The 27,721-nt window shown below is 38.2% G+C and overlaps 1 protein-coding gene across 1 annotated transcript in view; it reads left to right on the top strand.

Moving 5' to 3' along the window:
* Window positions 1-2,114: 2,114 nt before the first annotated feature.
* Window positions 2,115-27,721, top strand: part of LOC122148508 (pleckstrin homology domain-containing family A member 7-like) — a 50,813-nt gene continuing 25,206 nt past the window's right edge. The window contains exons 1-3 of the mRNA XM_042774699.1: window positions 2,115-2,255; window positions 2,362-2,438; window positions 2,574-2,631. Of these exons, the coding sequence (XP_042630633.1) occupies window positions 2,173-2,255; window positions 2,362-2,438; window positions 2,574-2,631 (218 nt within the window). The 5' untranslated portion in view covers window positions 2,115-2,172. The remainder of the gene's footprint in view (window positions 2,256-2,361; window positions 2,439-2,573; window positions 2,632-27,721) is intronic.

The following is a 27,721-nucleotide window of genomic DNA, read 5'->3' as shown; positions in this document are numbered from 1 at the left end:
AAAAGACCTGAAATATTTCAGTTGGTGTGCAATAAATCTAAAATATATGAAAGTTGAATTTTTATCATTACATTATGGAAAATAATGAACTTTTTCACAATATGCTAATTTTTTGAGAAGGACCTGTAGATAGCATAAGTAAAATATAAATATAAAGTTTTATATATATATATATATATATATATATATATAATAATATATATATATATATATATATATATATATATATATATATATATATATATATATATATATATATATTGATTTTGATTATGTACTCTTTTACATTCACTATGCATCTTTTAGGGTCTTCAGTAAACTTACCAAAAAATGTAATTGAATTTATTAAATTATTTTGATGAAATTATATTTAGATAATTCCACATTGAAAATGGTAATTATATATGCAACATATTTCATCCTCTGAAGAAATATAAGGAACTTTATGAACCATTAGAATATAAACAATATGAGCAATTGGAAACATGGCACAATTGTTTTTTAATGTATTTATTATTTAAGTAACACTACCATATTAGTGCCTCAAGCCAAGGTGCCAGATACTACCAGATCCTTGCGAGAAGCTAGGCGTGGAGAGGCCGAGACAGGCATGTTTGGGGCAGCTGTGACAGGAACCAAAAATTGTTATTATTATAATACAATTAACATTTATTTCTGGAATAAAACTATTTGATAGCTAAATATTGTATGTAAAATAATGATACCTCAAGACCATCCAAGCGTCTCTCTTCATAGATGGCGCCGTATCTTGAGGATCACCATGCTTGGGCTAAAAATGTCTATTAAAAGATAAATAATTTTAGTTAACATGAAATTTCAAGCACTGACAGCGGTGTGTGCAAATGTCTGGGGGTTATGGCAGTAAACCCACCCTCAACTGTCATGTCACTTTGTTAATATTAACTGAAGCTGCACTGGCTGGTCCAGGTCCAGGGATTTGGACCTGATTTGCAGGGGAAGGACTTCAAGACCCCTGAAAGAAGCTTGGTCCTCCCTCCGCTTGCTGACCCAGACTCAGCTTCTCAAAACATTCCTTCCTCGTATCAGTAACTAATAACTTTTGCTTTATACTGACACGCCTCTAGGTGTCACAATACGACCACATCAAAATATAGAGTGAACCTTTTATGTACAGTACTGGCATCCCTAATAAATAATCTTTGCAAAAGATCCATGTCTACTGTGAAGATCACAAAGAAAATGTGTTAATATACGTTATGTTTAAACATATGAAAGTAATTTTAAGTGGATCAGGTAGAAATAACATAGGCTAACAACGGCACAATATATTTTATTGTAAATATGTAAAGTAACTATGAGTAATACAACAGGCAGGTTGCCAAGTCTGTGGAACTGTTGCAGATGGTAAGTGGAAACAGGTAATCTGGCTACTATTTTCTATGGAAATTTACAACTGGAGTAGTATGTCCAAAGAAATAAGAAAGAAAACACACACACAACCACAATAATTCCAAGCAGGATAGATATAAATAAACAACCACAATAAATAACTAAAATAAAAAACAAATAAATAGATAATCAGTATAGGCTATTGCAGTTTAAGTATTGTAAAGAGTTTTAAGACACTCTTCTTTCAGTGCTTTACTGATTAAAATAAATTATCAAGTCATTTTTAAATGTCACAAAACTTACAGAATCTTTATCAAATCTGCATTTGTGTAAATAAAGCTTAACTAACCTATGGATAAGAAGCGGAACTGTATGCGTTTATCTTACACAGACCTGGCAACCCAAAGGCTATTCTGCAACAAAAATCACACAAACAGCAGAATCTAATAAATAAATAAATCAATGCTTTGAAAGACATGCATAGGGAACATTCAATGCATTGGAACACCAAGCACTACAAAACAAATACAGACAAGTGTTGACTAAATCTGTTTGGACTAAAAAAATACAAATATTATTATAATTATTATATGATATCTCAAGACCGTGAGCAATGGATTTCTCTACGTTGCAGGACGATAGTCTGTATTGTAAGGAATTTATCTTTTTTTGTCGGCCAACCTTAGTCACTGAAAGCCAAGTGCAAAGTTAGCCCTCCCCTTTAATCGCCTTTTGCCCGAGCGCTGCAAAGGAGGACAGCGCGGAGGGAATATGAGGTAGACGGGACTTTACACGGGAATAATGGCGGCGCCGCTCCGGCGGGACACCTTACCTGAGAACTACTGTTACGGGGTGTGCTGCGACGGCAGGGTCTTTTTCATAAAGTGAGGATATATGCTTAATATGACATTAGTAAGAATTTCTTTCTCATACCGTTCGAGTGTTTCCCAGCCAATTGCATCGCTAACAGGTGGTTTGTTTTCCTGTCAGCGATGAGACGAGAAGCACTTCTTGGCTTCATCCCTGCACTGGTGAACCTGTCAATTCTGGACACATGATCCGATCCGGTAAGTGCATTCATGCTTCCATTTAGCTTTAGAGATTTCAGTATTTAAGTGATATGTCGGTGTTGCATAGGCTACCATGAAAGAATAAATGAATGCTAAAAGTTCCGCAAACGTGCTATTTTTCTCGCCTCCTAGATCTACCCACAGGTTGGGAGGAAGGATTTACGAAGGAAGGAGCGAGTTTCTTCATTGAGTAAGTGGATGTGTTTACAGTAATTACACCTCACTGCGGTCCTGTAGTGCGTCAGGTGAATTACAGGTCATAAGCGCGCTTAATGCTAGTAGTCTTGCTCCTTCCTGATCAGGAAAGAATGAATAGTGAGAATTGTGCATGAGGGGTATCAAAGGTATGAAACATGCATCGTTATTGTCCTTGAAGCCCTGGCATTGAAGAACAAAGTCTACAGAACAGAATAGGTGTACAACGCCCCTTTTAGTTTACAGTTGATGTTGGCTTGATGTCAAAACCCGAGCTAATTTCTCAAAATGTTTTTAGAATGTCTTTCAAGGATGCTTTATGCACACACATTAAGAGTAAGTGTTGAAAATTTTAAAAACCTGTGCGCTGTAAAACCAAAAATAACTAAAACCTAAAAATATCTCAAATACAATACATACATACATACATTATGAATACAGTATGTAAGCTATATAAACCTTCTGCTATTGCAAGTCTGAAGGCATTTGCGACAATGGAGGTGCTTTATGCAGGTGTTTGTTTGCAGCAGTCGAACAGATTTGCTGATAAGTCACTTTAGCCAAAATGTAGCAAAATTTCACAGACAAAAAAGGTCTAAAAATTAACATAAAAAAATCTGCATGGAGATATCTAAGTTCTCACTAGTGTGGATTCCTATTGAAATGACTGCATTGTGTGACTGCAATTCCCCTCCATATTGTTCAACACCATTTTCAAAGGCCGCCCATAGAAGGTAAGATGGTTCCTTCAGTATTTCTTCTAAGGATGAGTGGAAGAAATCTCTGAATAAACATAGATGGAGTCACTGTCAGGCTGGTTAGATTTTAACTCATGAAGTGCTGATTTGGGGATGAATTTGGCATTAAGCTGCAGGTCACATCAACACACATGCAAAGTTGCTGATCATATACTTGCAATCAAAGCTGTGATCTTGTATGAAAGAGTGAAAGACAGTCAGTCAATGCCTTTGTCTGCAGGACTGTATGTATTTGCTGACAAATCCAAAATGCATCACATGACATTCACGCGCCAGTCTGTTTTGAGGATCTCTTGCATGGCTGGAGCCTGTTTGATTAAAGACAAACAGGATGCAGTAGTGACTTCCTACTGTAGCTCTCCTGACTGACTCTGGATAGTGTGACTTTTAATGTGATTAGGGAACACAAAACTGATTGAAACTAAAAGACACAGGGGTTGGACAAAATAATGCAAGCACTCATTATTATAGAGGTTAATATAATTTTTGTAGGCTTAAATAATAAAAAAAAAATATTGCAATTATCTTTTTTCATTTTGTCATTTTTTGTTACTCTCTGGGGTCTTTCAATATATGGATTTAGCAGTTGCAGTGTTTATGGCAGTATTTCTTCATCTTTTTATAAATGTTTTAACCTCACATCATACAATACAACCAGAATATGCTATGTGGCAGTATTTCTTCATCTTTTTATAAATGTTTTAACCTCTCATGATCCCAGACCCAACAGAAAATCAATCTAACAAACATTCAAGTGGTTGAATCAGGCTCATGGCAGAGAATTGAAACATTATGATCATACTTTCAAAAGCTATGGCTATTATGCAGGCCCACCAATGGCATTCGGGAATCCCAGCAGTAGGAGTGTCCGATCATGCAACAACAAAACCTTGTGCAATAAAGAGGAAATAAACTTGTGATCCTCTGGATCAAGTAAATAATTAACTTTAATAAGTTGCTGAAAGTGAGCTGTATTGTTTATGAGGGAATGCTGTCTTTACTCAGGGTATGACGTAGATTTAATATGTATTGTGACTGATGGTCTGCCTATCTGCCGAATATTGTGGAGCTGAAAGATGGACTCTAAAAAATGCTGGCAGCACTTGATGAAGCCACATCTGATGCCTATTGTGCCTTGTCCACCGCTGCCCATAAATCCAGTGTTTAGGAGTCCCTAGTTACAATGTGATATAGAATACATTATAATATGTGTGTGTGTGTATGTATGTATGTAAATAATATACAGCAATATAATTGAAATCATTTAAAAGTATGGAGTTAATGGGGTCATATGATGCTTTTTTAAAAGATCATTATTTTTTGTATTTGGTGTAACAGAATATGTTTGACATGCTTTAATGTTCAAAAAACATTCTTTTTCAAATACTGTACATTATTGTAGGTCCTCTATGCCCTGACTCTCTCTAACGGGTCATTTTTCTACAAAGTCCCCTCCTTCTGACAAGCGCAGTCTGCTCTGATTGGCCAACTGAACCAGTGCATTGTGATTGGCCGAACACCGCAAAGGGGAACAGAGTCGCATGACAGATACGGCCCCTTTCCCTAATCGCGAGATTCATCTTTCAAAATAAATGTAAAGACAGCTAATAATGTCCTTAGTTTTACCATCAGTTCAAGCCTGAAAGGGGAACAGAGTCGCATGACAGATACGGTGATGAAGCTCCTATGTGTTTGCAGTACACAAGCCATGGACGGTTAAGACAACTGACTCCACTGTGTGACCCTGTCTCTCTCTCTCTCTCTCTCTCTGTCTCTGTCTCTCTCTCTGTCTCTCTCACACACACACGTGCACGCACACACATACACACACATGCAAGACATGCAAAAGTCTGCATTTGAACAGTCAATAGCAAATACTTAAACTAATAACAAAACATACTTACAGTAGCTGATTCAGGAGCGCCAGATTGTCGTAGCAAAGTCAGAATTACCTCCTCTCCTAGGTTAACGAAAACAGTCGTCCATAAAAATGCATTGCTGTTCTGTTGTACGTAATCTTAAAGATTCCTAAATGCATCTACTTTCGGAAGGCAAAATAAAGTGCTTTTGCTTTCACCTAGATACAAACAGCATCTTCCTGACATGGCTGCTTCAACACTTACTGCGGTTCATGAAGCCACGCCTTCTTTCTTTGCGTAAACATTTGGGCGGTATTATGCAAATATGTCCACATAGTGACATAGAGATGTGGGGGCGTGTTTGAATGAGCCGTTTCAGGGGGGCGTGGCAGAGTCTTAACTTTGATAAAGAATATCTCTTTGGATTTGAGACTTTAGTCTTTGCAACTTTACAGATCTTCTTCATGCACCAAGAGCTTGTAACACTCCAAAGAGAAAGGAAAAAATTAAATCGCATCATATGACCCCTTTAAGTTTTTTAATGTTTTTGAAAGAAGTCTCTTATGGTTACTATTTTTTTCTTATGCATTTATTACATCAATAAATAAAAACAGTAATATTGTGAAATAATATTACCATTTAAAATAACTGTTTTCTGATTAGTGCATTATGGGACTGTATTCAGTGAAAACACCTTATTGTTTTTTTTATTTACTACATGAACCCTTGTTGGTTTAAACTGCTTTCTTTGCAATATATTGACTTTTTTTTGCCCACATGGTGTTGGTTTACGCTGATTCGTTTTAGTCAGATAGTATGTTATGTAAAAACAAGAATATTCTTTTTCTGATGATATCTTCTCTTTTTTCTTTTCCTCCATGCTAAATTATTAGGATTTTTTTGGTCCTCATCATCATAGTTGGGCACGATACAGCAATGCAATAAATTGATCAAGGCTACTGTGTAATTGTGTCCAAACTCTACACATTGCATTTTAGGGGTGGTAAATGGAGCAACTGCTTTGCAAACAAAGTGCAGATGTGACAAAGGAACTATTTGCTACTAGGCTTCTCAAACATAAATCTTTAATATCAATAAGTGCAAAACTCTTCTCAGAGAGCACTTATTGTAGTCTTTAAGCGCAGACTGGTAAATACACATTCACACTGACTTCCTGTGTGCAAGTGCACCAGTCTGTAGTTACCCTAACAGTCAGCAGGGGTTGTAAATGGCAATCTGACCTGTAGAAGAATACAGTGTATTCTCATGAGTCACGTTTTTTGGTTCTCAATAGTTTTCGATCATATGTTATGGATATTACAGATCATTGTCAGTTGTATAAATGTAGATATAGCTCATATCTCGCATGAGTGTCTGTGTTAAATAATCTGAAACTGTTTTTTTTTTTTTTTTTTTTTATCTGAAACTGTTTTTTTTTTTTTTTTTTTTTTTTTTTTTTTTGTTTTTGTTTAAATTTGTCATTATTGACTTCAAGCTCCATAGCAACTAAATGATTAATCAATGCACAGCTTAGACCCTGCAGGTATGAAACCAGGATGTTTCTCTGGCCTAAAGGGGGACGTGAGCCATGCAGCTCAGTGTGGTTCATATTAATGAATAAATGGTTCATCAATTAAATAATGATAAATGATAATAGATGAGTGAGCTTTTCTGAGCTATTACATATTAAATGTGCTCCAGGCTGTGAGAGTGGGAGAAATCCAACCTGAGAGCACATTGTCTTTTGTAACTTGATTCTCGCATATCCTGTCTTTACTGTTCACACTTGAATTGCAATCTCCATCACCGAGGGAAGTGTGAGGCAGTTACGTTTGTTTTTTTTTATTGTTCTGAGTTTGAGGTCAAAGTCTGTGTGGAACCGAGTATTTTTTTAAAACACTTGGTTGACAAAGTTAGTGACCTTCATGAAGAAAATTTTTAGACTGCAAGCCTGAAAATGGTTTGATATGTGAGAGATAATGAGTATGAGGAAACATACTCATACAACACACTGTGTTCAGTGGTTTGGAGACAATTAGACATTTCAGACAATTCGGATATGTTTATTTCCCAAAAGTGATTTCGGAAAAGCAAATAACTGTGTCATATCACAGCTTTTGTTAGGTCACTGAGGGCAATGACCAACTAGTTCCTTATACAGCTATAACAGAAATGAGGATGAATACAATAAATACATGTTCTTGTGTCTTGAAACTGCATGGTGAAGTAGGTGAAGGTGAGGATCCAAATGCAGTAGTTTATTGAATTCGTAATCCACAAACATAATCCAAAGGCAGGAAAAGGTCACGCACAAACAGGCAGCCAAAAAAATAGAGGGTCTAATCAAACAGGCAAATAGAGTAATCCAGAAAACAGGCAGAATAACAAGACCAGGAACAAACGACACCAGTGAACCAGGGTAAAGGCTTAGAATGCAGTAAATGGACACACACAGTACAAGACTTTTGCAAAAAACAAGAATGACGTTGAGACACGGTTGAATATACGGGTGAGCTAACCATGCTAATGAGACAAAGGTGCCAACACTGAGGGCTGATGAGACCGAGCCGAGGATTATGGGACTGAAGTCCTTGAGGAGATTGCCCCTTAGTGAATTGAAATTGAATCCTTGACAGTTCTTTGGTAAATAGATGCCTTTTCTCGGTGTGTAGCCCAAATATATAGGCTTTTCTAATGGTCGCAGGCTATCTACAACTACCTTCAATATTTGTTTTATGAAAATTAATACGGTTATTCAGCAAGGACCATTACATTTATCAACAGCAACAGGAAAGAACAGAATCTTGCAATTGGGCCTTTCCTAATAATGTTTTAATTAGCAAGTTTTTTCACGATAAATGTGGCTAAAGTAAGACAGTCCCTCAGAGGTAGCGTCTTGGAAAGATGGCGGGGTCACCGACTCTTTGCATAAAGGAAAATGCTACAAAACTGCTGCTCTGAAAAGAGCTGTTTTTTTGCTACTGTCTCTCTCTGGCGCACCATGCGGGGCCCAGGTACGCCGGGGCCGCATCTCCCGGTGGACAACGCGGCCGCAGGGCTCCCAGTACCGAAAAAATCTTCTTTATCAATCCCCCTCGCGGCGAACCCGCGAGACTCCCTACTGCCCCCACCCGCGCTGCAGAATTACTAGGTCTGCTTCCCACGTAAGATTTTTTCTTAGTTACTAGTCACCATTTGTCATTATTTCCAACTAAGTGCCAGGCCAGCACCATAACTATAATCCAGCCTACGAGACTTCACGCTTCACACATGCATTGTCTACATAAAAGCACAAAAGAAATAGCCCCAATAATTTTCAGTGAAAAGGAGACATTTACCCATTTATTAATAAATGCTATCTTATCGGCCAAGATGAAACGCTTATGCAAAGCTTGACTCTTCCATATGGACGCCAGCCTAAACAGGAAATACAACTCCTTCATAGATTATAATGCTTGCTTAAATTCCTACTAAAAGACATTTCCCAAGCTTTCTGTAGATATATTTTTCATGTATGTGAGACGCCTACAATTTCAGTTATTTCATTATTAGGAAAAAAATTATTTGACGTAGAGGTAAGGCCTTCCTGTCATGCATTAATTTATCTTTGCACAAGTTCACTTAAATACATTAATAATCTGGCTATTTTGTATATACCATAAAGCAAATTATTTTTTACATGTAAATTATCCAAAAATAAAACCAAACAAGATTCAAATAAGATAAAATATGTATACAGAATAAATAAGGCACTCAGCATCATGCAGAGAGCAAAATCTTGCACTGATATTTCCATTTGAATATTATAATAAACCTGCATTTAAATGCGGCTGCAATCATTTTATTTTATTTTATCATTTATTTTTACTTTAATTTAAAATTATGCTAGAAAGCGCTGAAGACTGCAATTTTAAAATCAGTTGTCAATTAGTGAAGCTCTTTTTTTTTTTACATCTTTTTTTTTACATCGTATGCACTTAGCTGACAAGTGAGACGCCTTTACTAATCCATCCATTCTTTAGTTTGCAATGGATTTGTTAAACTGCAAGTAGTTTAATTTTATTCGCTTCTTTGTCTTAACTAGGCCTAAATAATGTGGTTTAAATTATATAGCCTTACGCTTACTAAAATACAAAGAAGCACTTGAGAAAACGTGCCTATAGCCTTCCACAATAGCCATCACTTTTTAATGCCCGGGCTTTTAAAAGTAAACCACATTTTCTTTTTAATAAATATAATACATACCCTATATTATATAAATAATACTGTACATCATTTAAAATGTGCTCTAATCTAAAATATGGTGTAGAAAATATAAGCACAGCCTAGGGCTTGACATTTATCCTGCTTGAATCTCGTCTCAAAGAAACGACATATCTCTTCTATAAGGACTAAACTTTCATCTGTGAATATTAAATATTTTTTCTACATTTTCCCGACTGCAATCCTCAAATATAACACTCTCGTGAGGCAAAGCTGACGCCTATTTCCATAAAATGCGGCTTTGATGCCTTTGTTTGAAAAACCTGTATCGTTTTCACCTTGCGACGTGCCGCAATGCACTTTCTTTGCAGATTACAAGGGCGGTAACAGCCGGGCGTAGAAACGACGCTTTGGATGTCCACCTACTGTATGCATGGCAAATATATTGCAATATAATCTAAACTATCAAGTATGGACAATGGGGTCATATGATGCTTTTAAAGATCATTATTTTTTGCATTTGTAATAGGAAATATGTTGATATACAATGTTCAAAAATTATCTTTTCAACACTTACATTATTGTAGGTCCTCTACATGCCCTGACTCCCCTTAACGTCATTTTCTACAAAGTCCCTCTCCTTCCTGAAGTAGTCTGTTCTGACAACTGACCCAGTAACGCCTTTCTTCAACGCGAGATTCATCTTCAAATAAATGTAAGACAGCTAATAATGTCCTTAGTTTTACCATCAGTCAAGCCTGAAAAGGGGACGAGTCACCTTGACAGATCGGCTCTGATGAAGCTCCTATGTGTTTGCAGTAAACCAAGCCACGGGACGGTAAGACAATGATCCACTGTGTGGATCCCTGTTCCCTCTCTCTCTTCTCTCTTTCTCCTGCCTCTCTCTGTCCCTTGTTCTTCCTTGGTTCCCTCCTTTCTTCACACACACGTGCACAACACACATACACCACACATGCAAGAATGCAAAGTCTGCTTTGAACAGTGCAATAGCAAATACTTAAAACTAATAAACAAAACAATACTATGACAGCTAGCGCTGATTCAGGAGCGCTCAGATTGTCGTGAGCAAAGTCAGAGATTACCTCCTCTCCCTAGGTTCACGAAACAGTCGTCTATAAACCATGCATTGATGTTTGTTGTACAGTAATCTTAAAGATTCCCTAAATGCATCTACTTCGGAAGGCCAAATAAAAAAGTGCTTTTGCTTTCACTCTAGATACACACACAGCATCTTCCTGACATGGCTGCTTCAACACTAACTATCGGTTCATGAAGCCACGTCCTTCTTTCTTTACAAGTAAACATTTGGGCGGTAGTATGCAAATGGATGTCCCACATAGTGACATAGAGATGTGGGGGCCGATGTTGCTAATGGAGCCTGCTTCAGGGGGCGGCGTATGGCAGAGTCTTTAACTTTGATAAAGAATATCTCTTTGGATTTGAGACTTTAGTCTTTGCAACTTTACAGATCTTCTCATGCACCAAGAGCTTGTAATACACTCCAAAGAGAAAGGGAAAAAATTTAAATCGCATCATATATGACCTCTCTTTAAGTTTTTTTTTTAATGTTTTTTTGAAGAAGTCTCTTTATGCTTACTATTTTTTTTCTCTATGCATTTATTGTATTGATAAATAAAAACAGTAATATTGTGAAATAATATTACCATTTAAAATAACTGTTTTCTGATTAGTGCATTATGGGACTGTATTCAGTGAAAACACCTTATTGTTACTACATGAACCTTTGCAGTAAAACTGCTTTCTTTTTTTAATATATTTGACGTTTTTTGGACCACATGGTGTTGGTTTACAGCTTGATTCGTTTTATCAGATAGTATGCGTTATGTAAAACAAGAATTTCTTTTTCTGATGATATCTGCTCTTTTTTCTTTTCTCCATGCTAAAATTATTAGGATTTGGTCCTCATCATCAGTTGGGCACGATACAGCAATGCAATAATTGATCAAGGCTCTGTATTTTTGTCCAAAATCTACACATTGCATTTTCGGGGTGGAGTAAATGGAGCACTGCTTTGCAAACAAAGTGCAGATGTGCCAAAAGGGAACTGGGATGTGCTACTAGGCTTCTCAACACATAAATCTTAAATATCATAAGTGCAAACTCTTCTCAGAAGCACTCAATTGTAGAGTCTTTAGGCAGACTGGTAAATACACATTCATTACACTGACTTCCTGTGTTGCAGTGCACAGTTCTGTAGTTTACCTAACAGTCAGCGGGGGGGTGTAAATGGCAATCTGACTGTAGAAGAATACAGTGTGTATTCTCCACATGAGTCACGCTTTGTGGTTCTTTCCCAACAGGTTTCGATCAGCAATGTTATGGATATTTGCAGATCCATTTCGAGTGAACATAAATGTAGATATAGCTCATATCTCATGAGTGTAGTACATGCTTACCACAAATAAATAATTAATACTTTTTTTTCTGAACTTGTTTGTGGTTGAATTTCAAGCTCCATAGCCTAACCTAAATGATTAATCATGCACAGCTTTAGACTCCTCAGGATATGAAATAAGGATGTTTCACCTCCCCCTTTTTGGCCTAAAGGGGCGACGTGAGGCCATGCAGCTCAGTGTGGTTCATATTAATGAATCTCTTGTTGGAAATAAATGATAAATGATAAAGATGAGTGTGAGCTTTTCTGAGCCATTACATATTAAACTGTGCCTCCAGGGCTGTGCTGAGCGTGGGAGGAAATCCACGAGCACATTGTCTTTGTAACTTCTTGATTCTCAGATCCTGTCTTTACTGTTACTACTTGACTTGCATCTCCATCACCCTGAGGGGGGTGTGAGAGTTACGTTGTTTTTTTGATGCATGTTCCTGCGTTTTGAGTCAAAGTCTGTGTGGACCTAGAAAACACTTTTAAAAAACCTTTTTTTTTTGGTTGATTTTTGAAGTTATGCGTGACCTTCATGAAGAAAACTTTTTTAGCATCTGCAAGCACTTCATGAATGTGTTGATATTGTTTAGACGTGATACTTGAGCCCATGAGGAACATACTCATACAAACACACTGTGTTCAGGGGGTTTGATAGACAATTAGAACATTTCAGTGACAATTCGGATATGTTTGCTTCCAGAAATTATTTTCCTTTGGAAAGCAACATAACTTCAATCATCACAGCTTTTTGTTAGGTCACTGAGGCTATGACAACTAGTTCTATACAGCTATAACAGAAATGCGGTTATATAATACAGCAATTCAATACTACATGTTTTCGTCATGAAACTGCATGTTGTGATATCACCCACAGTGTGAGAGGGATCCAACACAGATGCAGTAGTTTATTGAATATAGTGCTGTTAATCCACAAACGCTTCCAAAACAACCAGAGGCAGGAAAAGGTCACGCAACAAACAGGCAGCCAAAAAAAAAAAAGTCAAAGTAAGGGGCTGGAGGCAAATAGAGTAATCCAGAAAAACAGGCAGAATAACAAGACCAGGAACAAAGACACCAGGGAACCAGGGGTAAAGGCTTAGAATTGCAGTAATGACACACACAGTACAAGACTTTGCAAAAGGATGACTGTGAGAACGGGCTTATATAGGGTGAGCTAACCATGCTAATGAGACAAAGGTGCAAACAATGAGGTGCTGATGAGACCCCCTTTCTTTCCTCCCCCCTTTTTCTTCAGCAGAGGATTATGGGAAATGAAGTCCTTGGATGGAGTGCCTTTGCGGACATGTTCAACAAGGGCATTCCAGCTGGTGATCTTGACAGTTCTTTGGTAAATATATGCCTTTTCTCGGTGTGTAGACAAAATAATTCGCAGGACATCACAGCAGGCTATCTACACTACCATTCAATATTTTTTAAGAAATTAATACTTTTTATTCAGCAAGGACCATTACATTTATCAAAAGTAACAGGAAAGAACAGAATCTTTGCAAATTGCCTTCCCTAATAATGTGTTAATTAGCAAGTTTCACGATGAATGTGGCTAAAGTAAACAGTCCCTCAGAGGGCGGGCTTGGAAAAGAGGGGCGGGGTCACCAGAACTCATTTGCATTTAAAGGAAAATGCTACAAAACGGCTTGCTCCGAAAAGAGCTGTTTTTGATACTGTAAAAGGGGTGTTGTTTTACACCACCATTGAGAAATTGTAACCAAACTACGTTACAGACTTTTCATTAAGACCCTAATGAATCATATCAACTTGTGGAAAATGGGCATCCGATGACACCTTTAAGATCTGATGTAAAAAAAAAATAAATAAATTCAATACTAAATTCATCAGGCATCAGAACTTTAAACTGCATGCGGAAAAGTGTGTATCTGAGAAAAATAAAACAGTCCTCAAACATACTTAATTACCTATTGATAATGGTAATGCATTTATTTATAATTTAACATAATTATTTATATTCATTAACCTATTTGAAAAGTAGGTATTAGGCTTCAAATTTATTAGATATAAAAAAATCACTTCCACACCACAAAAAGATAGTATAACAAAAAAAAAATTTTCACTCACACAAAAAAAAAAAATAAGCAAAATATAAATCTTCATTATGCTCATATATGATTGAAGATACTGTCAGAATTAACCCCCGAATGCTTTGTTTGCCATCGGAAGATACCATTATCACGAATTAACCTGCATTTTATCTGATTGCATTTCAATTTCTTTGCAGCTATTTTGTATCAGCTGTGCAAGACAAGTCAATTAAAATGACCCACAAACGACCCGAGAGAGGGTGTTCTTGATTAAAGGAAAATTTTCTTTCCATCTTTTTCAAACCTGGCCCCTATATCTAATACTGGTTAGAGGGCACTCCAGCACTTCAATCTAGTGGCGTCACCTTTCCAGTCTATTGACTTAGGCCTCACACATTAACCTGCACCTTCCACTGCATGCGACTCTCTTTTATCTGTAATCTCTCTATCCTACAGGACTACAGATGGTGATATCGTGAATTTGAACACTCCTTTCCCCTCAAAATGCTATTCTGTTTGTGCTATGTTTTCTCCGCCGCCTTTTATGTTGCTCAGATGATGTGAGACACGGGGGAAAAATCAAACAAATATCAAAACAATTGGTGCCTGCACTTCTGTTTTGTATCTTTCTACACGGTCAAAGCAAATATGCGTTTACTATATCACCCTTGATTAGTACTTGTTTGATATATGAGTGCTCTTTGATAAGTCTCTCTATTGTTCTCACAGCATGGCATGCATTCATAATGGAACAGCTGCTTCTCTGTCATGGTTGGTTGTGCGGTATTTCTAGTGTGCTTGTGGGCTGTTATCTCGGCGGTAGTGATTCTGTAGGACAGTGGAGCACTAGCCGGAGGTGCTGGGACAAAAGGAGAAATTGAGAGGGCAGATGCGGCTATATGCTAAAGGGGACCTGCTTTGTGGAAACGTGGACGGCGCTGGGTTTTCTGACCTCCCTGTGCGCCTCCCCTAATGCATTAGCACATTGCATCTTAGGTGCAGCATCAGATCGAGAGTGTCCTGACCATGGGCAGACTTAGGACAGGGCAGAGACCAGGAGCAAGTGCGGACAGAGACTGGCCAGGAATGTGTCCTGAGTGGGTTGTAAAGGGGACTTGGGTCATGAGACGGGGTGCTGGCTAGATACAAGCTGGCATGGCCGTAAGACGGACCAGTAGCCATCTTGGGAATAGAAAGGTACATGTCCGACACCATTCCTGACTAGTTTGGGGAGATGAGGTGCAGCCTTGGCACTAATGTTTATATTTTAAAGGTTTAGCATTGCATTCTGTTGTGTATTGAAAAAAGTGAAGCTTAACAACCAACACTGTTCTTGCACTGCTTTTAGTACTTGAAGAGTGTGCTAGTGAAGAGGAACTGGTTTCTGGACTGCAGCCTGCTGATCTGGTGCCTGTTTTAACTCATAGTTACTTTTAGGGAGGCAAACAGGCTCTTGGACAATTCATCCAATAAATGTAATCGTATGAGAGATGACTGGCCTCCCAGGTACACAGATGGGAAGTGGGAATATTGATTAGATAAGTTTTGTTTTGATATTGAAACTGAATAACAGCAGTTTGCATGGAATGTTATTTTGTGCAGCTATCTGCATGCAAAAATCGATTGCATAAAATTGTTTTTCAGTTCAAAATTTCAGTAGTTAATATAATGTTAGGTTATAAACTTTGTATTGTCATTTTCGGCTGCGTCTGCCTGTTCCTGTTTTCCTTATAGGGTTTGTTTTACTCGCTCATCTTTTTGTCACGCCTTAATTTTTAGTTTAGTTTGCTGTACACAGACGCGAAATGTTTCAAGTCTCCGCCACCGCCCTGTACCACCCTGGCATCACGGTTAGGCACGTCAGTGTAAGCTGCCCTATGTGTTAAGTTCTCCGGTAATGATTTCAGTATACTGTCCGGTTATTGTTGGTGTTATGTTTTTGCTGTGGTTATTGCAGTCCTTGTACCCTTTGTGTGGATTAAAATTAAAGACGTTTATTTGGATTATCCTTTGTCTTCATCATCTTCCTTGGAGCTCCGTAAGAAAAGGGGGGGGGGAATAAATGACCTTAAACTGCCGCACCCAATTAATGTAGCCCGAAGGGCGTGTCTCTTAGCTTCAGGGGCTTCCTCATTTTCATTTTTAAGAGGATGTGACATGGAGGAGTATGTCGAGGTTTTTGGAGTTATTGCATCTCAGCCAAGATGTGATGACCTTCATCTAATGGATTGGTACTCAGTGTGGGCTGGAACAAGTATCTGCTTCCTCATGCCAGAGCTGATCCGTGCGGGTGTTGCTTGAGAAATACATAAACTTTCGCACTGTGGATCACCGGATCAACCATTTACCATGGACCAAAGCAGAAGCCCAGCCCGATGTCCACGAGTCCAGTCTACCCCATGTGACGCGGAGCTGTTCACTGCGACTGTCAGAGCTGCAGCACCAGATCGGACAGAGAGCCAAGCGCATGCCTGCTGTCGGTGAGCCCAGTTGCCATTCAGGAGCGACAGAGCTGACAAATCACACCCCGGAACGTGTGCCTCAAGAGTCTGACCAGGTGCTGAGACCGACAGCGCAGTGATGGTGGATACAGCTTTGGAGATCACAGGGGCTAATGAAAGCCATTTATTTACCTTGTATTTACCATGAGCCACCGCGGAGGGTGATCAAGAAAGTTGGCATGGCCGAAGACTGACAGGTCATCTTTGGAATAGCAGGTACATGTTTCCGACACCACGTCGGATCATTTGGGAGATGAGGTTGCGCTGCTTGGCACTAATGTTTATAAATTTAAAGGTAAGTATTGCATTCTGTGTGTACAACAAATTGAAGCACACCAACACTGTTCTTGCAGTGTTTAGTACTGATAGTGTGCTATGAGGACTGGTTTCTGGACTGCAAGCCTGCTGATTCTGGTTACCAGTTACTTTTAGGGAGGCAAACAGGTTTGGACACCAATTCCAATAATGTCCCTTAAGAGAAGGATGACTGTTCCACAGTCTCAACACAGATAATGAATAGGGATTGAGGTGTTGTTGGGGGACCTGCGGAAGCAGTGGCTGAGACCCCCACCCCCCCCCACCCCCTCTGGAGTAGAAACAACCATAGCCACCGTGCACAGGCGTGTGCTTTTTGACCAGAAACACGGCAGAAGTCGCCTGACCTGGGCTACAGGGAAGCCGCACTGGACTGTTGCTCCGTGGTCCAAAGTCTTTTTTCGAGAAAGCAAATTTTGAATGTCCATTCGGAAATCCAGGTTCCATGGAGTCTGGAGGAAGACTGGGAGAAGGACAATGCCAAAATCCTGAGTCCATTTCAAACCCACAGTCAGTGATGGTCTGGGTGCCATGTTCAGCTGCTGGTGTTGGTCCCTGTGGTTTTATCAAGGGCAGGTCAATGCAGCTAGCTATTGCAAAGGAGATTTTTGGAGTCAGCATTTCATCATATGCTTTCCATCTGCTGAAAAGCTTTATTGAGATGAATAATTTTCGTTTTTTCAAGCACGACCTGGCACCTGCTCACAGTGCCAAACCACTGTAAATGGTTACTGACCATTGTATTACTGTTCTCAATTGTCCTGCCAACTCTCCTGACCAACCCCTAGAGAACTCTGTGGGAGATGGTGAAGAGAAAGTTGGAGAAACGCAAGGACCCCAACAACTCTGTGATGAGCTTAAGGGCCTCTATCGAATCATCCTTGGGCCTCCTAAACCACCTTCATCATTGCCACAGGCGAATTGCCCCTCCATGCCACGCCGCATTGCAGCAGTCATTTCTGCAACAAGGATTCCCCCGACCAAGTATTGAGTTGCATAACTTGAACATAAGTTATTTGAAGGTTGACTGTTTTTTTTGTATTAAAAACCTTTTCTTTTAATTGTTCCGGATAAATCTGCTAATTTTTTGAGAATAGGAAGTTTTGGGTTTTTCATGAGCTGTAATGCCAAAATCCTCCGTAATTAAAACAATACAAGACCTGACAATATTTCAGTTTTGTGTGTCAATGAATCTAAAATATAAATGAACGTTTTAATTTTTATCAGTACGTTATTGAAAATAATGAAACTTTTTCACAATATGCTAATTTTTTTGAGAAGGACCTTTATGTCCATCATCTTTGAATATTTATTTCTGGCAAGAAATCCCGCACCCAACACTCCCTCTCCCGCCTCCACTCAATTGATCTGTAACTTACCATTCATCAACCGCTCATTCTGCTGGATCTTGTCAGCCCCTCTTCTCACCCTCAGCCCACCATCATGTGGCGTGGGCTTGCCGCGGGTCCTGCCCATCTCCAACTCCATTGGTGGTTTTAGTCTTGGAGGATCCCTTGACATCCGCCTCCGAGGCCCAGACTCTGCCGTCAGCACTGTGACCCAGTGGTCCACCATGGCTTGCAGCGCCTCGTCTCCACCGGAGCCCTCATCCACCAGCTCCCACCGGGGGGTGGGGGAGGGGCTCCCGCTTGCCTTCCAGCTCTGCCGTGGTCCAGTCGTCCCCCCTACCTTCACCTCGGACTACACGTCAGTCCTGGCTGTAGCCTCGTCCCTTCAGCTCCCACCTCAGTCCTCTGTCACTCGGGGGGGGCCGGCTCCGCCGTGGCCCTCTGGATTCCTGGCGGCTTCACCCTGGCTCGTCGGCTCCTGCCATCAACCTTGGCCTCCACCTCCACCTGCTTACCGCCGTCCGGTCGTCTCCATGTAGCCATCATCCCTTCCTCTTTCCTCCACCACTGCTCCTCCCTCCGTAGGCTCCACTGGGGGTGGGCCATCATGGCTGCGGCCCTGGGTCCTGGTCTGGCTCCTCCTACTCCAGCTTCCACTCTCCTGTCCTCATTCCTTGGCTTCCTTTAATTATAACCATCTGCTGTCGGCCCGCCGTTATCTTCCTGTCTCCAGAATGGCCTCCTCCCTCCATCGGTCGCCACCTTGGTCGTCAGCCTGCCTTCCTGCCTGCCTTTCCACCAGCCCTTTGTTGCCAGTCCGTCCTCATCCCACACCCCTTCCCCCGCTCTGTGGATCGTCCTGTTACAGTGGGAGGATGCGCTTGCTGGGATGAGGGAGTACTGTTAGGATTATGAAATTTTAGTGTTGTCCTTTGTTTGTTTTACGTCTGCCTGTTCCTGTTTTTTCCTTATGGTTTTGTTTTCCTGTTTCTGTTTTAGCTCATTATTTGCCTCGTTGTCATTAGTTTACTCCATCACCTGTTTTGCCCCTCGTCAGCTGCCCCTATTTAAAGTCTCCTTTCTGTTTCCCCCCACCCCCCTCCTTTCTGTTCATATCCTGTTGGTTATTGTTTGGTGTTTACAATGTTTTGCTGCTACCCTGAGTTTATCTCCTTCCTTTTATTTCGTGTGGATTAAAAATACAAAGACTTTGTTTTGGATTATCCTTCATCTTCCTTGGAGTTTCCGTACAACTCTACCTGTAAATTAATATAGAAATTCTAAAATAACTTAACAATTAATAATTAAGAATAAGATAATAAGGAAATACAATATAGGGCAATCATTCAAATAAAGAAATTACAAGAAATAGGATAAATATAAAATGAATATTATAGGCTGCAACTACCATTATTTTGAATAAGCGCTTAATCGGTCTATGATTTTATCGATTATCGATGAATCGGTTTTTGTACTATATTTTTAGTTTTGCCCATTTTTTTTTTTCCCCCAGTAAATTTATTAACAAAGTGTCTTTATCAGTCAACATAGACGTTTTAGAGATTTTAACCATTGCCGTGTCATCTCCGCATCAAAACATACCTGTAGTTTTGTGTTTTTAATTATTTTAGTAATCCTTTGTTCGAACTGCTCTGCAATCAAAACACTGACCCATACATACTCTAAGCAAAATGTCCCAAGGAGATTTCAAATAATGTTTCAATGGCAGTCCTTAGGCTCCTGGAATACTTTAAACACCCGAACAAAACTTATTATAAGGAATCTTTCAGAACATATTTTCCACGAAGAATAAGAATAAAACGAATAAATTGCAGTAAATGCAATTTTATTATGTTTTTCCTGTAAACAACAGCTGACCTGGGAAACAGCTTTATAGCTTATTCTGGAAATTGTAACATCCTTCGCATAAAGTGCCAACGGCAGGAAACTTGAATGGACGCTCACATTTAAAGTAAAATTTAAGTAACACCTCAGAAGTTTCCATAAAAAAATTGGAACACACACCAAAAACCTCTGTGTGAAAAAGTGCAGTGAATACTTAGAAAAAAGTGCATTTCAAATACATTTACACATAACCTCTCTCCTTCATTCCCATAATTAGGCTGCAAGACTGAATTATTAACTGGTTACTCAAAGCTTTAAATGTTAATTGTTAAAAAGCAATTTATCATCACTTTTTACGACTAAACCTTTGCAACACCTTGTACTCGGCAGAATCTGCACAATAAAAGTCTGCATGCACAACTGTGATTTTTCATCGATTTAATATGTAGTGGTCCTTTTAACAGTGGCAAAATTCAAAAATGTATAATCATAAATGTTAAACAAACAGCTATGCCTGAACTTGACTAGGAATTCGACCTACATGTTGTGACTTGAGGCAGAACACATTCACTCTTATTTGAAAAAAAACTTTGCATTGCAGTTTTTGGCAAAAAAAAAAAAGGTCAACATGTCCAAATTTCTGGCTTCACAGTTAGCTTGCTCTCTTTTTAGAGGATATGTTTCCTGCCGCGAAACCAGCCGCAGTTACATTTTACTCTTCTTTTTTTGATAGGCTCAAAGTAAAGGGGCCTCCCACATTTTTGGATGACTTCGTCCGATTAGTTTTATCTTTCCCGCTTTTTTCTTTTTCTTTCTCGACTTACCCACTGCCCCGCCTGCCCACCCTCACGGCGAATGCTGCAGATTTGCCGGGAGCATTCACCAGCATGTGGCTATTCGCTAGTTTCTTCTCCCTGCTTGTACTGGTCAAAACCTCCGGTGCAAACAACTCCATATGTGACGCTTACGGCAAAGAAAATGTGAGCACGGTAATACAATAAGTAATATTAAATCATTGCTGTATATAGTAAATAAAAACCGCAGTAATATACACGCAATACCTAATTACCTATCAAATTTTGTTTGTAACAATTTGTCCTTACCTGTTACAATCTTAAACAAATCAGATGTACGAACATGTACAACAAGGCATTTTTGGGTAATCTGAACAATCTCATGTGGTGTTAGTGTGTTAGTGATGTTTTATTTCTTTAATTTTTTTTTACCAAGAATTTACCAGCACTTCTAGACATTCCAGCACCAGATGACTGCTCAGACAGATTCTACATTTGCAAGATGGAAATGCTCCCGATATTATTTTAGTTCGTAAGACAAAAGAACAAGAACGTAATAGTCAAGTGCAATCTATGTGCGAAACTGAGGGAACACATCTACATCGAGAAGTAGCATGAGTAAGTTGAAGAAAGACCTGAACCGGTGTCACACTAGAGCTGAGCAAGACAAAGCGACAGAAATGAATATTCTCTCGGTCTGCCATGCTGCTTGAATCCTGAGAAGTGAAGTGACTTCGTGGCTGAGAATGTTGTACTGGAAGATATGCAGCTTCTGTCAACAGTAGACTCGCCGGTGTTTAGCAAGCTTGTCAGTCAATGACAAGGTAAACTAACGTTGCTATGATTCATATAGGCTACAGTATTGATTACTAGGCCATACCTATGCTATCTACCGTGTTAGTACAAACTACTGTACAACATAACGTTAAACGTAGCCTATATACTGCCATCTAAATATATTTTGTCTGCCATTTAAACATAGTGTTAATACCCTTACAAGCCATTTTCCTTTGCTAGCTATTTTTTAATTTGGTGAAGATTACTCAAAGGTAATGCAAAAGTTGTGTAACTTCAAACATTATTGTAACTAACTAGTTTCAGATTGCAGTACCACTATATAATTTTGTTACATTTTGGAAGGTTACTTGCCACCACTTGTGACTGTTCTCATGATAATGGAGCTCAACCCATGGACTAAATGGTGTAATGTGCAGCCACGCAGCCAATGATCACTCAAAGACTCGGGTTTTACGTCAATGCCTTGAACGTACTTTTTTAAACCGGATGAACGGCATGGGCCCAAAAATTCAAAAAGGACCAGTTTCCACTTTTGGTAACATATTTTGTGACAGCTATTACTTAAGCCATGTGCAACACGGATATATCTGTTAACAGCTAACAAAATGTGTTTGTTGGTGTTACATGTACCCTTTAAGAGTCTCAAGACCGGTTTTTATTGTAACCTATAAAGAGTCAATTATTCATTCTAATTTAGTAAAAAATATGGAAGTCCACACCACAGCTACATTGATAACCAACATAGAATAATAATTTTTTTCCAGTCTTATGAATGTGAACACATTGGACAACCTATCAGAATCCACCTGACTCTAAAGACCTGGAAACATTCAAGCATAAACTGGAATGCGCGCTCATAATAAAACAGATGTTATCAAGTGTTGGTGTGGATGATAAGATAGTTGCACAATAGTAATCTTTTAATATTTGGCATTCCTTGGTGTGAAAAGGCATAAGTCACTTAGTACCTTATATGTATATTGTGTAAAGCCATGGTATTGTTACTTTTTTATTTTGGTATCTTGGTAACTTGTGGGCAATGTACCAGTTCTTTTGACATCTTTAGATTGTAAAAACAGTCTAGTTACTAATAAGGTTTAGTAATTCCTAAGCGGTAGGAATTATATTATTCCAATTAAATCCACTACATTCAAATGAACCTGCAAAAGTAGCAGGAATGAAGACAATTAATTGCAATTCATCTTTAATAATTAATCTGTTCAGGATTTCTAGAACATTCAAGCAATATTGAGGCTAAATATCTGATCATTTTGTTGCCCTGTTTGCAAATCTCAAATAGCCGTATTTGACATTTGTTTTATGATAAAATGCAATGCAACATTAATGCTCTGAAAACTTTTTACTGATCATCTTCAAGCCCTTGTTTCCATCCGAGATATTAATTCAAGTCGTTAATAATGACAGAATGAGGGCCTGCTGGTTCTTGATGTTAACAGGAACACCTCACATTTTTCCAGTGCAAAGCTGTCATGTTTAGTTACAGCTTTTTTTGGATTGTGTTCACATTTGCTTTGAGAAAGCAGGGTTGTGTAAAGCGTAGAAAAACTGCACATTAATCTTGCCATGGGATGTGTTATCTGTGCATGTACTGGGAGGTTTTGTATGAAGACCGAACTTCTGGAAGAATTTTCAACCTAAAATGGTGTCCGTTCTTTCTGCATTTTGAATTATTCCATAATGATTTCTGTTTGAAGTCTCTTTGATAGCGCCAGGCTGCTAGCATTGTTTCAGAATCATTAAATGCTGCCTTGCTACCCACTGCTGTTCTGATTCAGATAATAGGGCAAAGTATTAAAACTAAAACTACAGCAAAGTACTGAATTTAAAAATAATAGAAGAAAGCAGCTGGTGCTCAGAGGTTTGAGGTATCCATTTTTTTGTATTACATTTTCTATTAGTTGCAATGTCAAAATCAGGGGTCGCTTGACAACCAGAAGGATTTTCCTTCAAAATTAACATTTTGATCTGTCTTAATAAATGCTAATGTTACATATTTGTAGACTCTCATAGGTTTTTGTGTATAGATCTCTTTCAAGGTCCATTTATGACAGTTTGTTATATTGTATAGTAAAGACTGTTATATGTGCAACAGTGTTAAAGTGCCTCTATTATGCCATTTTAAAGGTTCCTATTATTGTTTTGAGAGTCTCCTACAATAGGATTACATGCATGCTAGGTCAAAAAACACTTTTGTTTTCTCAAAATATGCTTTAAGTATCACCTAATTTTCCAGCGATTCTCAAACGATTCGTTCAAAGCAGTTCTACGATTCAGTCTCTCTAAAACGCTTCTTTCCGTGAGCCTGCTCTGCTCTGATTGGTCAGGTGGCCTAGTCTTTTTGATTGGTCTACACTCAATAGAAAATATAAACATCTATTATTTATCATAATAATCCAAATAAACAGGGTATTGAGCCATCTTTCGAGAACAAGCGTTGAAACCCCCGAGACTTTTATACTTTTTAACTACCCAGGATTAGAGAAGTAGTCGTCGGTAGAATGATGTGTTTGTGGGTGGGGTCAAGTTGTTCGCTAGGCCAGCCAACGTAGAGAACATAGGAGGAATATGCAAATGTGTACCACTGTGACTTGTAGCCATCACGGAAGTGGGATTCATAATTACTAACGACTCGTTTAGGCTGTAGAGAGTTGATTCTTTATTTTTGGAGACAATAACTTTATTTATTGTGCACTTTTGGCTTTACAACTTTAACTGATCATTTACATTCACATACAGCCACAATTACAACACTGAATGAAAGGCACATTATTGGAAAGGAATAATAGGGGCACACTCTAAATGGAATTCAGTATTTTTCACACACAGACAAAGCTCTTTGAAACCAGGAAAAGGGTAAATTAAAGGGTTTTTCAATGTTTATGTAATTGAAGCTCTGAAAACATCACTTAGCTGTTCACATAGATAATGCCCATAAATTAAAGTCACTTCCCAGGGCTCAACTCTGAGAATGTGTTCTACTCACCCTTTTTGGGCCAGTGGTTAATTTTTTTTCTTGCCCTGCCAAAATTTTAACTGAACCTACAATCAATCAATCAATCAATCAATCAATCAATCAATCAATCAATCAATCAGTTATTGTTTTCATAGCTTTTTACCCATCTAACTTTGTACTCTAAAAATTTTGAAACTTTTTTCATGACACAAAAATTTTTGATACCATAAAGTTTCACAATTCACGTTACCCTGGATTCTCGATCCACAGTAAAAACTAGCCTAACTAATGTAAATTTATTAAAGACAAGTGAACAGTAAGTAATAAAATAAGAACAAATAAACAAAATTCTAAGCAATATCACCAATAATAACAACAGAATAAGATACAAATAAAATAGATGTGCAGTAGGTCTAACAGTGGCATTCAGCTACAGAAATTCAATAATCTTTTGTAAAATAACACTACATATTCTTCACTGTGGTAAATTAAATATGGATTAATCCTTGTTAAAGCTACAAACGTTATTCAGTCAAGATCAGTGAGCAATTTTCCTCTTTGTATTTTCTCTATTGTTTGAAATAACATAAATGACAAGAGAGAGCAGCAGGTACTGTCTATTAGGCTGTGGTCAACTTTAAGACCTAATGCACAAATTCAAACTAATTAAACATCTGATTTATTTTCACGTCTGTTTATCTCAACTACAATTCCATCAACTATCCAGAGCGTCTTTCACGCTATCAGCAGTCCTTATTGTCGAGCCCTATTTCCAGTAAATTGGTTTGAAAGGTTGTTTACTCTTTTTGCTTAGGAATCAAATAGGAATCACTTGTCTGTTTTCTTTCCAAAGTGTGACCTGTAGAAATTCGGCCTGTTTATATCACACAGTAAAAGAAAATCTTCCCTACAGACACCTTTCAAAGTGAGAGATTATCCCAATTTCAGCTTTTCAGTGAAGTGCATGGCCTGTGGAATGAGGTTTTGTCCAGACTGTGAACACTGATTTAGTGCATCCATATTTAGTTTAAAACTGAACCTTTGATGTTTTTGACTGGACCCTCCATTACATTGAAGATGTCATGTCTTTTATTAAACTAGGTCAGTAAATGTTTGTTAAAGGAAGGGATGTGGAGGTAATGAGAGGATGATTGATAACTGAGGCCCATTTTCATGGCTGTTATTTAAAACATTACACATAACATAATGACTCATAATAAAAACACATTACAAACAAACAACAAAAACCTAGACCATTCATACTACAACAAACAAAAATAAGAAAAACTCTTAAACAGGAGTCTTGCTATTTCACATGACAATCAAATTAATTGTCTAAAAAAATTAAATACTTGCCCTTTAATTTAATTCCGAAACAGGAGTCTTGCTATTTCTCATGATATTCCTTAAAGAATTGGGATCACTGAATAAGAAGAAATAATAAGAAGAAGCAGATTTACATTTGAAGATCAAACTAAGTCATTTTTCATTCACTGATTTTGAAATTCAATGTCTTTTACTTGTTGTAATACATTAAACCCCTATTTAATTTAAATGCATCTCAGCGGTAAGCTGATTCCAAATGGCTGTTGCTATTGATATTCCTGTCCAATAATATCTCTCTGTCTTGTACCATTCACAAGCATTACTGGTTTTAGAATAGTGTGGTTAAGACCCGCAGGCTATGTTGTAGTAGGATGTATTAATAGTAAGTTCTGTGCATCTGCTGGGATTCGCAATAAAATATCTGGTTCATAGATGCTCTTGAGATGGCAGTAAAAGATACAAACAGTAAAGCATAGATTAGAAAAACTGCTGTACGCAATACATTTTCATCATTGATAATGATGACAAATGTTCTTGAGAATCAAATCAGCAGACTAATGGATGCTGAAAATTCCCACAAAAAATTACCTTGGTTAAACGTGTATTACAGACTCAAAACATTTGAATATTAGTGTATGTCTGCAGCTTCCTGTGGTATTATTTGTATTGTGAGTAAGGAGGATTGTCACAAGGTATCAGTAGTTTGAGTTAAAGGTCCAAATACACAAATGCTTTATTCTCTAGCAGTGGTTTTATATATTAGTCTCTTAAATTAGGATTTTTTTTTTTCTGAATTATTGGAGCATATTGCTTTCCTTAAATAATCTCTTGCAAGCCTGAACTCGTTCAGTTGCACCAGAATAGACCCTACACAAGGTCATAACTCTGTGAGCTTGGGTTTCTGTGTTGAAACACAGAGAAAGATTTATAGGGTAAATCCTTACACATCCCGGAAGATGTCCCCTTGACTTTGATGACTGTATGGGTTGCAGACTTCTGTGCGCTGCTGATAAGCTGTACGTACGTCACTAATCACACACTTCCCTTTAGCAGATAGCATTCAGCAGACCACACATTCAAATCTCATGACCGCACAATCTCAAGTTTGTGGTTAACGTGCACAGCTTTAAGGAGAATCCATGACATAAAGGTGTGTTTGGTGCAGGTTCAGTCATGCTTATATTAGGATATTATGATGAATCATGATATATTGAATCATGAGGCATTGCATATTTACTGTACCACAGTGTAGTTGCTGATATGCAGCTCTGGTCAGTAACCTCTGTGGCTTATTTAATGTAGCTCATTACTCTAACTCTTACTCACTGATTTAAATAAAGCTCTGTCAGCCCTTCAATGCCCCAAGGTGGGATTTCCATGTAATTGCACAGGGGAAGAGGGTGATCTCTTCTGTTTAAAAGGAAGGATTTTCAAATACACGTTTGTTTTGCTAGTGCTCTTTTGTAATACCCATAAATCTCAAATCCAGTTATGACAAAACAAGACACATTAATACAATTTTAACAAAGTTTAACATTGTTTTTTAAATGGACTAAAGACCAGTATACATCACCAGAGAAAAGTCTGTTGTTTTTACTGAAAGTTTTTTATTTAATTCAAAATTTTATTTAATTTCAAATTGCAAGTTCAAAAAAATGAAATTATGAAACATACATGGACGGACCCTTCACAGTAAGATCTATAATATTCATTTACAGAATGGATAGGGTGAATTTTCATTCCATGATGGCTTAAAGACAACTAAAAAACTAGACTAAGCAGGAATGAATACATGGAGGAGTTATTTTAATGCTTTCTTTGTGCTGACTCCAACTAAAAACAAAGCATATCTTGGGAGAAGACAGACTATGACTTATCTTC

The sequence above is a fragment of the Cyprinus carpio genome, chromosome A18, assembly GCF_018340385.1.
Source record: "Cyprinus carpio isolate SPL01 chromosome A18, ASM1834038v1, whole genome shotgun sequence".
NCBI classification, from domain to species: Eukaryota; Metazoa; Chordata; class Actinopteri; order Cypriniformes; family Cyprinidae; genus Cyprinus; species Cyprinus carpio.
This window is presented reverse-complemented; position numbering and strand designations above follow the sequence as displayed.